Source organism: Elephantulus edwardii, unplaced genomic scaffold (assembly GCF_000299155.1).
Source record: "Elephantulus edwardii isolate Elephantulus edwardi_28Jun2011 unplaced genomic scaffold, EleEdw1.0 scaffold00152, whole genome shotgun sequence".
In the NCBI taxonomy this organism is placed as follows: domain Eukaryota; kingdom Metazoa; phylum Chordata; class Mammalia; order Macroscelidea; family Macroscelididae; genus Elephantulus; species Elephantulus edwardii.
This window is the reverse complement of record NW_006399902.1, coordinates 288,891-302,041: the sequence shown is the minus strand read 5'-3', so window position 1 is coordinate 302,041 and position 13,151 is coordinate 288,891. Positions and strand designations below refer to the sequence as shown.

Sequence of the window (13,151 nt, the reverse complement as noted above, 5' to 3'; positions counted from 1 at the left end):
TGGTTCTTGAAGACCTGAGATTTTCAGAAGTCCAGCAGTAGACCTAGAGTCCAAGAGTTTTAAGAAGTGTATTGGGAGTCCCATACTCTCAGCCCACAGTCAGAGGTGGGTCTGGTGGACATCAGGTTGATAAGAGCAATAGGGATGATTCTCAGGCCTTCATTGTACAGACAGCTAAGAAAGGCCCAGAGAGGAACACCTGTCCAAGGACACACAGCCAGCGGCACACAGAGCCAGCAAGCGCTGATGGCAGACACTGGGGGAGTGTGTGTGGGTGGACTGAAGAGGCCCATCTGGTCCAGTCCCCAGCAGAGCTGCAGTTAATGACCCGTAAATGGAAGGCTGATAGGGAGGCATGGGGCCTGGCTGCTGAGTCAGGACTCGTGGCTCAGAGGCTGAGTGAGGGCAGCAAGGTTATGAGGTCCTTATGAGAGTCAAAGGTATCCAAGAACCCCCCATCAAGCCTGCTCTCCTCTCCAGCACCAACCTTCTGCGAACCTTCACTCACTCTGTGGCCAGAGGAAGCAAAAGTTCTTGAAAGCAGTAACTTTGAGTTCTAGATCAACTTCTACCAAATAGGCTGTGAAACTCTAAGTAAACCAACTAACCTCTCTGATTCTCCGTTTTCTTACAGTTAGATCAAGGTGGGCATCACCACCCTGCCTACCTCACAGGTTTACTCATTCTAACTGCTGCTGTTTATTAACAGTGAGCCAGGTCTTATTCTAAGTGTTTTGCATAAATTATCTATTTACCGTCTCAACATCCTACAGTGTGCTTTGATGGCCTAATTAGTCAGTGTCTTTGATATCTACTAGACTTTAATAGCTGTTACTTTCCAGTTGCTTGATGCATAGTCAAGGCCATCCCACCAGCTATCATTAGGAAGGAATGGGCCTTACCATTTAAGGTGGGTGTGTTTTCTCCCTAATCCCTCTTCAGAGTCATCTGTGAGATGAACAGAAGTCAATGGAAGCATCAGTTAGAGCCTAGGTCCCTGTATAATTGTATAATTATAACTTATGCATTCACTGGATAAAGGTGAGTAGGAAATAAAGTTCTATGTTAAACTATTGAGATCTGCGGACCCCAACTAATACAGGTAGTTACTAAAATAATTACTATTTTTTTAAAAAGAAAATAATAGTTATTTTTAGAATGGCATTTAGGGCTCTTGTATATAGGGTCGCTAAGAGTCGCAAGTGACTCGAAGGCACATAACAACAACAACAACGACTCTGAGGAGCTGCTTCCGTCTGTTCACTCTCTGTAGAAGAGTAGGCCTTACTTTGGTATTTATGAACCAATGGTTTTCAATTGGAGGTGGAAGGAGTTTAGGTTAGGACCGTACCACTTATATAACTGGCCAATGATACGCTTACCCCTTGACTCTCCATCCATCTCCCTACAGGTCAGTTATCTACATATGCCTGACTAACTCTATATACACATAGACTTACAATCTATATATAATCCCAACCCATATGATCACTGACCAATCATTCATCCTTCTAATCATTAACTAGCCTTCTCCTCATTGGTCAACTATCCATATTCTGGCTGTCTGATAGCCACATTCTCATTGGCCTGCCATCCATATAATACTGGCCAGTCAGCTACACATCCCTTTGACCAGAGTGATAGTATGCACAGGTCAGCCATCTACCTCCTCCAAGCCATTCATCCATACCTGTAGTCAATCTTCCATACTTTATCAGCGATCCACACCTCCTCCAATGGACTGCCTACACCCACCCTCAGCCTGGTAAGGGCCTTCAAACCCATGAATCTCATTGCTGCCTTCTGTGGTCAGTGGCCTGCATTATGATTCCTCTCACTCACCCCGGGGACGGGTCACAGCCATGACCATGATGGGTATACCGACAACTGAGGCCAAGACCCAGATGCAGATGTTGATCAGCTTGGCCTTGGCAGCTGTGCGGAAGTCCAGAGCCTTGACAGGGTGGCAGACAGCGATGTAGCGATCGACACTCATCATGGTCAGGGTGAAGATGCTGGTGAACATGTTGTAGTAGTCAATGGAGAGTACAGCCTTGCAGAGCAGCTCTCCAAAGGGCCACGTCTCCAGCAGGTACTTGGCACTTTGGAAGGGCAGCGTGCTGGTGGCCAGTGCATCTGCCAAGGCCAGGTTGAAGATGTAGATGTTGGTGGCTGTCTTCATCTTAGTGTACCTGGGGAGGAAGTAAATGTATAATTGGTCCCATTTCATAGCTTTTCATCTCCCATTAAACTTAGGGAGGTGAAGTGACCACACCAACACCAAATAAAAGGTCAGGGATAGAACTTGGTCTTAAACTACCTGAATTAGAATAATTTTCTTCTTCTACAGTAGCTACGAATAGCTTTAGCTGAAAGTTTCTTAAACATCTATGCATAGTTTAGAATATATCTTGAGAAGTACTAAACAATATGTTTAAAAATAAAACAGGGCTCCAAAGGAAAACAGATTTAGATTCTAGTCCTGCCTCTACTGCTTGTTAGAGGGAGCACTGCTGGCTTAATGGTATGGAGTTGTACTGCCAACCCAAAGCCAAGCAGTTCAAATTCACCAGCTGCTCCGCAGGAAGAAGATGGTCAGTCTCCTCCTGCGCAATTTACTGCCTCTGAAAACCTGCTAGAGTGTCAGTTAGAGTAAGTTCCAACCTGACAGTACATACAACATACAATGAGGGAGACCTGGGTTGGATTCTCATGCACAGATATCATCTATTTGTCAGTGGAGGCTTGTGTGTTTCAATGATGCTAATAGTCCTTCAAGGGAATTTCTAGACCAGGGAATACAGTCTGGGGATCTATCTTAAAAATCAGCCAATGAAAACCCTACGGAACCACACTTATTTGCCCCACTACCAGTTGCGAGATGGGGCAGGAACAGGGCCTGGGATTGTCATGAATTAGCTCAATGGGAGCTAACACCACCACCACTACCTATTAGCTGAATGGTTCTGAGCTAGTAACTCGAACTCTCCAAGTCTCAGTTCTCCTAAATGTTAAAAAAAAGGGGGGGATAATACTTGCACCAACCTCAGAGGTGGCTGTGAGAATTCAGTGAGCTAATATAGCACTTGGCTCTGAGCCCAATGTATGTAGTAAATAGACTAAAGCTGGTGTTAGAGTGACAGACCCTCAGGCCTCTGTCTACTAACCTGATCACCTAAGAATATGATTACCAGCTTGAGAAAGAACCTAGAACTTTTGGGCATCTTAATGGAAGACCAGCGTTCCTGGTGCTCCCTGGGGAGCTGGGCTCACTCCTCTGTGGAAGCAGCCGTGCATTCCCCTCCCCACCTGTAGTGATGCAGGGATGGGAGCAGCTGTCACACACCCAAGCCCAGGCATGCACCAGGTATTCAAAGTTCTAGATGCCTGCAAACCATACCATGCCTCTAACACTCCCTACCAACCCCTCCACACTGTCTGCTGCCACACAGAGGTCTGCATACAGCCAGCCCCTTCTTTAGAGCTCCTTCTATGCCTGGGTTGGAGCTGGGCACCTGGAGTTGACAGGAGAGGGCACACACCACACAATGTGTGATGTGCACTCCAATGGTCATGCCGGGTAACCGCTGCAGAAACACATGGGGCCCTGAGGCGGGGTAAGGATTTCTCCCAATCCTTGAATGGTCAAGGAAATCACAGATTTTTTTTTTTTAAGCAAGCACCTCGTCAAAGTTCAGAGCAGGAAGCACGCTGAGAAATCGAAGGAAACAGATTTCTTTAGAATGTGGTCCTTTCAGAACTACTTAATGAGCTTGTAAGAAACGCAGATTCAGAAGCTCTCACCCCCAGAACCGCTAAATCTTAATCTCTGGTGTTGGGGTCCTTGGGAATCTACATCCTTAACCACACCCCTCAGCCCCAGTGATTCTTTTGGACTTTAAAGTTAGAGCGTCATTGATGTAGCCTAAAGCTTGTATTGGAGAGGTAAGGGGGAAATGAAGTTCAGAGAGGCAGCATGACTCACCCAAGGTCACACAGCAGCCACGGCAAAGCCAAGATGAGCTTCAGGCTTCCTGACTCTCAGGCCAGTGCTCACCCCTCTCTCCCCCACAGAGCGGTGCACACTGTGTGAGTCCTTCACAAACCCTTTGCTACCAAAGCCGGGTGCTCAGGCTCGGTGCCCTCGATGCTTTTAGCCAGGTGTGCTAATGACAGAGCAAACTCACACCAGCCAACGCTGTTCTGTGACTAAGTGACTGATCTTCTGATCTTAAAAAAACTAATCGACTCACTCATTGTCCTCCAGGGCCAGCATCTGTCCCACCCAAAATAGCTGTCATTTGCTCTGGGCCTGGAGAAGCAAAAAGTTTTGCTCAGAGCCAGCAGAATTGCAAGTCTCAGGAAGTCTGTCTTCAGCGGGGTGTGGGATCACAGCTGTGTGGGAGGCGGTCTCAGCCCCACAGCTGACTCGTCTAATTTCTCTTCTCTTACGCAGAACAATTAGAGGCTGTTCTTTGCCTGCTATTTTGATTTGTGAAGGATCCTTCAATTCCCAGAGGGGGCTGGGATGCAGGGAAGTGGGTGATGAAGCTTCTGTAGCTGGTCCAGGCAGAGCTGAGCATTACAGTGTCGACTGTCAGCCGAGCCCAGGGGCCCCTCTCCCATTCAGACTTCTCCCTCTACCCCTACACAATCCCCTACCTCCCTCTGGGTCTCCTTAGAGCTTCCTTCTACAACTCTAAGACAAATCATGTCATTCTCAAGACTCTGGTTGCTCCCCAACATTTTCTCTGTATTCTACAAACTGGCCTCTAGCCATCTCTCCAACCTCAGCTGCCAGCACCTTCATCTTGACTGATGTGCCCCTGCCACCAGGGGTAGATTACCCAAGAAGCAAGATAAGCCCAGGCTTAGTTGCGCTTACTCACTAATCTGTAGTGAGTCGTTTCATATGTTTTCATTGATGCCGTGAAACTGTTCACACTGTAAATTAGTAAGTAAGCACAAGTAAGCCTGTGCTTACTGGGTACTCTATGCCTGTCAGAGGTGGTAATTCTGAAAAGAGGTGTTGGTTCTGCCTCTTTTCAGATGGTACTATGGGATTCAGAGAGAGGCAGGTGCCAGCCATACCTGGATGTGGTAGATAACTGTTAATTTTTCAATGAAAATTAAACGAATGTGTTTCATTGCTGTTTTGTGGACACACCAAGCCCATCCCTACCTCAGAGTCTCAGCACATGCTGTACCTTCTGCCTAGAACCCTGGTCCCCAAAATGTTTTCATGGCTCGCACTTAGAAGAACTGCAGCCACTATGCTCCTTAGAAGCAAGGATGGGAAGATATCATCTCACGTACTTGGGGCATATTACCAGGAAAGGTGAGTTCCTGGAGAAAGACATCATGCTTAGTAAAACAGAGGGTCAGAGAAAAAGAGGCAGACCCTCAGCAGGGTGGATTGGCACGGTGGCTGCAAGAAGAGGTTCAAGCCCAGCACAGCTTATGAGACATGCACAGGATCCGGGAGCGTTTCAGTCCTGTTGTACTTAGGGCTGTAGTATGTCAGAGCTGACTCAAAGGTCCCCTCCTCAGAGAAGCCATCCTTCGCACCTGATACAAAATAGCCCTTTTCTATTTTTCTTTCTAACACAAACCACTGCCTAATATCTTTCTCTTCTTTCTGTTCGTTTGTCCCTCCCGTTTGATCAAGCAAGCTCCCTGAAAGCTATAGCCTTAGACCGTTTTGCCCCTACTGTATCACCAGGTCTATCAATATTGTGAGGCGTGCAGTCCATTCTGACCATAGCAGCCTTACAAGGACAGCGCAGGACTGTCCGACAGGGTTTCCAGGACTGGATCTTCACAGGAGCAGGTCGCCTGTTCTCTTCTCCCCTAGAGAAAAGCCACTAGTGGGTTTGAACTGCTGACCTTTTGGTTAGCAGCCATGTACTTACATCACCAGGGCTCCACAAATATCCACATCCAAACCCCCTGCTGCCAAGTTAAGTCTGACTCAAATCGACCCTCAATAGGACAGAAGAGAGCTGCCTCACAGGGTTTCTGAGGCTGTAAATCTCTATGAGGGCAGTTTGTCTCAACTTACACCCAAGGAACAGCTGGTGGGTTCAAACTGCTATTTGTTTGGTTGGCAAGTCCAATACTTACTCCACTGTGCCACCACGATTCCTTCAGCCCACTAACACCATCTATTAGGGGAAATACCTCAAACAGCGTTCCATCAATTCCTCAGGCCTTATCTGTTTACCAATGTCTTCTGTGCAGTTTAGACTTCTCCCTTGTAACACTGGTTCTTGATCATACGCAACCCCCAGTTAAAAGGTGGCTCAGTTCTTTTCTAGAAAGTGTCTCTGTATTCCTCCCACAGTCTTCTGATACTTTCTGCATCATTCAATATTGTGCCCCTTTAATCTTTCAGTCTTAAAACTTAAGGCTTGAACCTATTCTTCAGTTCCTTCATCTTGAGAAATGTTGAGTAGTTCTCCCCCTTTAGTTTTCTAACTCCAAGTCTGTGCATGTTTAATGAAAATACTCCAGCCACGATGGCTGAGTGGTTAAGGCATCAGACTCGAAATACAATGGGGTTTCCTTGCGCAGGTTCGAAAAGACTTTTCTCTGTCTGCTTAACTGCCTTTTGAAATCTTCTGTTTAGCTCTCTCCCTTCATCACATCTTTTCTGACACTAATTTTTAAATTTTTCCTTCTTTTCTGTCTTTTTAATGACCTTGTGCTTTCTTCATGTCTGGTACACCTGATGTCATTCCACAGCTTGTTCATAATTAATATGCATCAAATCCAGTCTTGAAATAGTCTCCAAATTTTGGTGGATATACTCAAGTCATATTTTGGTTATTGAGTACTTGTTCTAATTTCTTTGGCTTCCATTCGAACTTGCATTTAAGCAGTTGATGAACTTGCACATAAGCAGATCCACAGTTGGCCATGGGCCTTGTTCTGACTGATGATATTGAACTTCTCTACTGTTCTCCCACAGATGTAGTTGAACTAGTCCTTGGTAATTTCATCAGGTAAGATCAATGTGTATAGACACCAGATTTTTTTTTTAAAGAATTCTTCCAATGAATGAGTCATTGGTATTTCAAACGTCTATTATTTTATCTCTGATATCATTTTTAGCACCAAGGCCATATTTTTGTTAAAATTTTCATTCATTTATTGTTGCACTTTTCTCCCTGCCCACCCCTCCCCTCCAGTTCATTCTTCTCTTTGAAAAATAAACAATTCTTTCATTGTTATACAATCTCCTCCCCCAAGTCAACTCCAGTATGCAGCCTTCGTTTTGGACCCCCATAATGACAGTAATACTTAATCATATATACCTTTAAAACAGTTCTCTCTTATCTGTTTCAATGCAGTATACATAATTTATCCCATTTTTTCTCAGTCTTCCCCAAACTCCGATGTCAGTCCCATTTTACAGGAGTGACACTATGGAATATTTGTCCTTTTCTATCTGAGATATTTCACTCAGCATAATGTCCTCCAGGTTCACCCATTTTAAATAAATTGCATGAGTTCCTTGTTTTTCAATACAGCATAGTATTCCATTGTGTGAATATACCACAACTTTTCTATCCATTCATTTGTAATCCTCCTTCTTCATTAACAGAAAAAAATTGCATGTTGCTATAATGCTGTGGAAGCTAAGCCACCAGTAATTGAAATATTAGCAGGGTCACCAATGGTGGACAGATTTCAGAGGAGCTTCCAGACAAAGACAGACAGGAAACAGGCCTGGCCTGCCATCTTAGCCTACCATTATTGTGAAGTAATGATGAAAATCCCCTGAATAACAACATAATTTTTTTACTCAATATTCAATGCACTGACCTTCCTCTCCATCCTCCTGTTAAGACAGGTCAAAAAGAGTTTCACTCCCAAGGAATATAAATGAAAAGGAATTCTCACTCACTCCCATAGCAATAAAGTCTAAGAGAGGATGCTGTTCAGATTTCTTGATAGTACTGTTACATATGGCAATATTTTCTCCTCAGGTCCTTGCAGATAGTTTTAAAAGGCTAGCTATTCACTCTTGTCTCTGTTAACATAGCAAACGTTTCTCATCTCATCTGACAAGGTATTTCAGGATTAAGAAGACTCTAAGTGCTTTTTCTCTGCTCCTCCTGGACCACCTTGTGCTGTTCAGTGGGATTTACACCCTCATTTTAATGGAGCACATTCTCCCGAGAAGGGCAGTAACTGTTTTACACTGAGGATGTCTGAAAAATGCTTTTCCTTATTCTTATTTCTAATTTATAGCTTGGTTGCATATAACTGTTCCCATCACAATTTTGAAGGTATTACTCCCTCCTTTTCTAGCGTCCAAACCTGCTGATGAGGTGTCTGAAACCATTCAGATTCCGGATTATTTGTATGAGATTTGCCACCTCTACTTCCCTGCAAGCTTGTAGAATCTTCTCCTTAATCTCAGTATTCTAAAATTACACTGTAAGGTGCTTTATCCACTGCCTCCGAGTTGATTCTTCTGAATCACAGCAAACCTGCATCAGGTTTCCAAGGGTGTAAGTTTTCAAAAAGGGGGAGACTGCCTCATCTCTCTCCCACAGAGCAGCTGATGAGCTCAAACTGTTGATTTTTCTTTTATCAACCCAACAGTCAACCCATTGCACCACCATGGCACCTGTGATGTCTTTTTTAATTAGTACTGAGCTCCCTATGAAGATTCATATCTTTCAGTGAAATATCCTCAGATTATTTCAATAATTCCCTCCCCTCTGCTTTCACTTGAATCCCTGGGAAATTGATTAGTGAGATATTGCACCTCTAGACTGATCTTGTAGCTTGCTTAGCTTTCCTATTTTCTCTCTTTGCCTTTTTACCATACCCTCTGGGAAAGTTTCTTTTCATTCTCTTTCAACTCTTGTATTGATTTCCCCCCACCTCTTGTTTTCTTTTCCCAGGGATCTTTCTTCTTCTCTGATTATTCCTTTTTTTATATAACAATTCCAGCATCTTACCCATGGGTACAGCATCTTCTCTTACCTTTCTAAAGATACTACTGATTCTCCTCCCCCCACCCTACTCTCCCTGCTATCTGCATTTTCTGTCTGTTTGAAATGACTTTGTTTTTTCCATCTGTCCATCTGCTTTGCTCTCCCTCTTTTCTCTTTGGGACTGCCTTCAAAGAACTGCTAATCCTTTAATAAACCAAAACCAAATGTGTTGCATTTGAGTCTGACCCTGGAACCCCATATGCTACAAAGTAGAGCTTCTCCATAGGGACTTCTTGACTGTAACCTAACAGGAAGCCTTTCTTTGGTAATGCTATGATGTGGTTTTAACCATTGCACCATCCTGATGGCATATGAGAGGGGAGGGGGAGGGGAGGGGGGAGGGGAGGGGAAGCGGGAGTGGGAGCGGGTGTACAGGGTCTTTTAATTGGTGGTCTTCCCTCTAGAGAGAGTGACTGACTTTCTAGCTTTTACACTGGGTGATGTCTAAATATAAATTTCTATAAGGCTCTTCTCTGGATCTTCGGAAGATAACCCTCCCAACTCCTACTTGGAAGCACATCACTAGCAGTCTGGATTCTGGCAGCAAGGATAAAAATGCAGTCCAAAGTTCTCTCCCATCTTCCACTTGATATTTCACTTCTGACCCCTTCTGTGTCTGCTGGCCTTGAATCCAGAGTTCTCCCAAGTTAACTTCTCCAGGGAACGAACTCTGTCCTCTTGTAGGGTGAAGGAGCTTTCACTTGATTGTGCGGGTACAGAGGTGGGAGGCTTGAGGGTCTCAGTGCTCCCTCTGTAGGTGATCAGTCCTGTCTGTGCCTGTTTTCAGTGCATGCCCCAACCCAGTTAATCTTGTTACCTCATTCCAGTTACTTTCCATCATCCAAATATGTGTTGGTATCTAATAGAGAATATAAAATTGAAGCACAAGAGGTGAAGTGACAGGGAGCACTGGTGGCCTAGTGGCAAGAAGCTGCATTGCAATCCCAGAGGTATGTGGTTCAAATCCACCAGATGCTCTGCTGAAGAAGGAGGGGCAATCTCCTCCTGTACCAATCGGATCCTATTTGATGGTACACACACAAAATAATAAATAAGGTTTTTTAAAAATAATTTTTAACAAAAAGAGGTGAAATGACGGCTTGTGGTTACATGACTAGGAAGTATCAGATCTGGGATTTGAACTCACACAGTTTATTGCCAATACTTAGATACCACTTAGCTATCCTGCCACTAGTACTTGCTATTTATCTTCCTTCCTCCACCTCTTATAGTTGTGGAAAGGTCAAGGAATATGAATTTATAAGCTGAAGTTTCTTCAGCCACTGAATTAGGAACACAGGAATAAAGATGACAATTTACCCTGTTGACATTTGCGGCCTTAAAGAGGCAGCAGACATTGACTAAAGTGCTGCACCAATAAATATATTTAAAACCCCATTGCTGTCAAGTGAATTGCAATCCTAGCAACTCCATAGGACATATAAGAAATCCCATAGGGTTTCCAAGGCTTTTAATCTTTACAAAAGCATACTGCTACCCATTTCCCCTGCCCACTATTACCTCTCTGCCATAAAGAGATGGTGCAGATTACCCAGTGGGTGTATACAGAAGTTTAGGAGGGAGCCTGGTTTAGACAAAGAAGTCAATGATTGCTTTTCTGAGGAGGTGACATTTCTACCAAGTTGGTAAGAATGAGGAGTGAGCATTGTGAAGAGAAAGAAGGCGGTGGCTGTTTCAGGCAGCAAGAACAGCATTTGCAAAGGTCCTGTGGCAGCAAAGAGCCTGCAGAATTGGTCAGAAAGCCAGTGTGAGCAAAGGGCAGGGAAGTTAGGAGAAGCCAAGTCATCCTAGGATTAAAGATCATGGCAAGACATTTTTATTTTCTTTTCAGTACAACAAGAAGCCACTGGAGAGTTTAAGCAAAGAAGTGACAATGGTTTGATTTACATATATTTCTTAAGAGAGTCCCTTAACTGCTATGTGAAAGCTAGATGAGGGCCAGAGTGAAAGTGGGAGAGAGAATGAACTTTCCAGAAACACAAATTGGTTACTTTCTTAGCCCCAGAAGCCCCTTGGTTGGTGTTTGGTTCTTTATTTTTAAATAGTGGATAACGAGAACTTTTTCTATGGGCATTACTAAGCTCAGGAGTAGGGTGAGGGGAATCCTGAGAAATTCAGAAGCTGAGAAGATATTCACTCAGATTTCCTTCAGAAATTCAGGAATTGAGGAGATGTTACTAGCTGTGTGATCTTGTGCAAATAGCTACAGCACCCTGAACCTGCTTCCACAGTGGTGACTGCAGAATAACCACGTGATTTAGGAGCCAACACATATAAAAGCATCTTTCTTCACCCTCCACGAGGCCAAGTGGGTTCATTTCAGAGCCCTAAGGCCATTCCATCTTACGTCAAACAAGCTCCATCCGCAGAGAGGGCCGTCACCAGCGCTGATCATTTCCCTTCTGAGAACGCTCTGGGATTGAAGTGCCTCCTCCACTTGAGCTGGCGCAGTTAGGGGTCACATTAAATCTGAACACGCTCCTGGGCCTCTCGAGGGTTCTCCTGAACACTGAGTGCAGACCGATGAGCAAGCTCCTAGTGAGAGTTCTCTCCCCTGACAAATGCAGTGCAGAGGATCAGACTGGCTGATGCCACGATGCCCAGTGTCCAGAAGAAGGTCATTTCGTCTCCCCTTTGTACATGGCATTAATGTGACTGGTCAGATAGCTCTGGGCAGACTGGTTTTCTTTAAGCAACCTTCTCTGAGTGTCCTTTCTCCCACGTGCCAGGCACTATGCCAAAAGGAGCAAATGTGTGATTTCATTTCATCTTGACTGCAATCTTGAGTGTTAATCCCATCCTCATTCTACAGAGGAACACAGTTAGATGGCTCGCTTAAGGACACATGACTAGGAAGTTCAGTGACATGATCCATAGATTTCTCTGGTTTGTGCTGGGGCCTGACTGGGCTATGTGCTGTGACCCAGACTCCTTGTCACCTGCGTTAGTTTGTCAAACACCGGCTGTGTCTGGAGTGGGGTTGTGGCAAGGGAGAACTGGTCCAGAGGTTGATTGACTCTATAATGTTCATCTTTTTCTCACACGTTTCTACATCATGGTCTGGGGATTCGGGTGTGACAGGGAGAGACAGATGTGTAAACATCAGTCCATCATCATGAGAACAATAGCGCCCAGTGGCACAAGAAGAGGGAGACGTCAATTTGGACCAAAATGCACCTCTTTGATCACAAAGGGGCAGCACCCCGTACTTCTGGGCAGAGACAACATGCCAGGCTTTTCCTAATGAAACTCTGTGATGCAATGTTTAAGCCCTCCTCTACTAACCAAAAGGCCACTTGTTCCAGCCTAGCCAGTAGCTCCACGGGAGAAAAGGCCTGGAGACGTGCTGCCATAAAGATTACAGAAGAGGAAACCCTGTGGGGAGCTGCACTCTGTCTCAAGGTATTGGTTGTTGGATGTATTTCCCCCCCTTTTTGGTCTGATTTTCATGTTTATTTATTCTTTTATTATATTTATTAAATTGTTATTAATTTCAATGAAAATTTACAGAGACTTTGGATTTCCATTCATTCATTGTTGCACTTTTTTTTCCTTCCCGACCCGACCCTCCCCAGTGCACACCCCTCTTGGAAAAGTAAAAGAAAAATTCTTTCATCGTTTTATAATCCCTCCCCTGAGGTCCACTCCACTATACAGCCTTTGCTCTGGACTCCTGTCATGACAAAAATCCCGAATAATTTTCCCTCTTAAACAGTTTTATCCTTTATCTGTTTCAATGCAGTATACATTATTGAATTCATCTTTTTCAGTCTCCTCCCAACCCTGATGTCAGTCCTGTTTTACAATAGTGACACCACACTGTATTTGTCCTTTTGCGACTGAGATATTTCACTCAGCACAATGTCCTCCAGGCTCACCCATTTTGAATAATATTGCATGAGTTCCTTGTTTTTCAATGCAGCATAGTATGCCATTGCGTGAATATACCACAGCTTCTCTATCCATTCATTTGTTGATGGGCACCTGGGTTGTTTCCAACTCCTTGCTATTGTGAACAAAGCCACGATAAACATGGGTGTGCATATATCTGCTTGGATGTCAGTTATGGTCTCTTTGGGATATATTCCCAATAGTGGAAATGCTGGATCAAATGGTATC

At 44.4% G+C, this 13,151-nt stretch overlaps 1 protein-coding gene across 1 annotated transcript in view; it reads right to left on the bottom strand.

The window, feature by feature from the left end:
* The window catches only part of OPRD1 (opioid receptor, delta 1), a 57,221-nt gene that overhangs the window by 1,571 nt on the left and 42,499 nt on the right, over nt 1-13,151 (bottom strand). Inside the window, exon 2 of the mRNA XM_006894917.1 lies at nt 1,843-2,192. Coding sequence (XP_006894979.1) covers nt 1,843-2,192 — 350 coding nt within the window. The remainder of the gene's footprint in view (nt 1-1,842; nt 2,193-13,151) is intronic.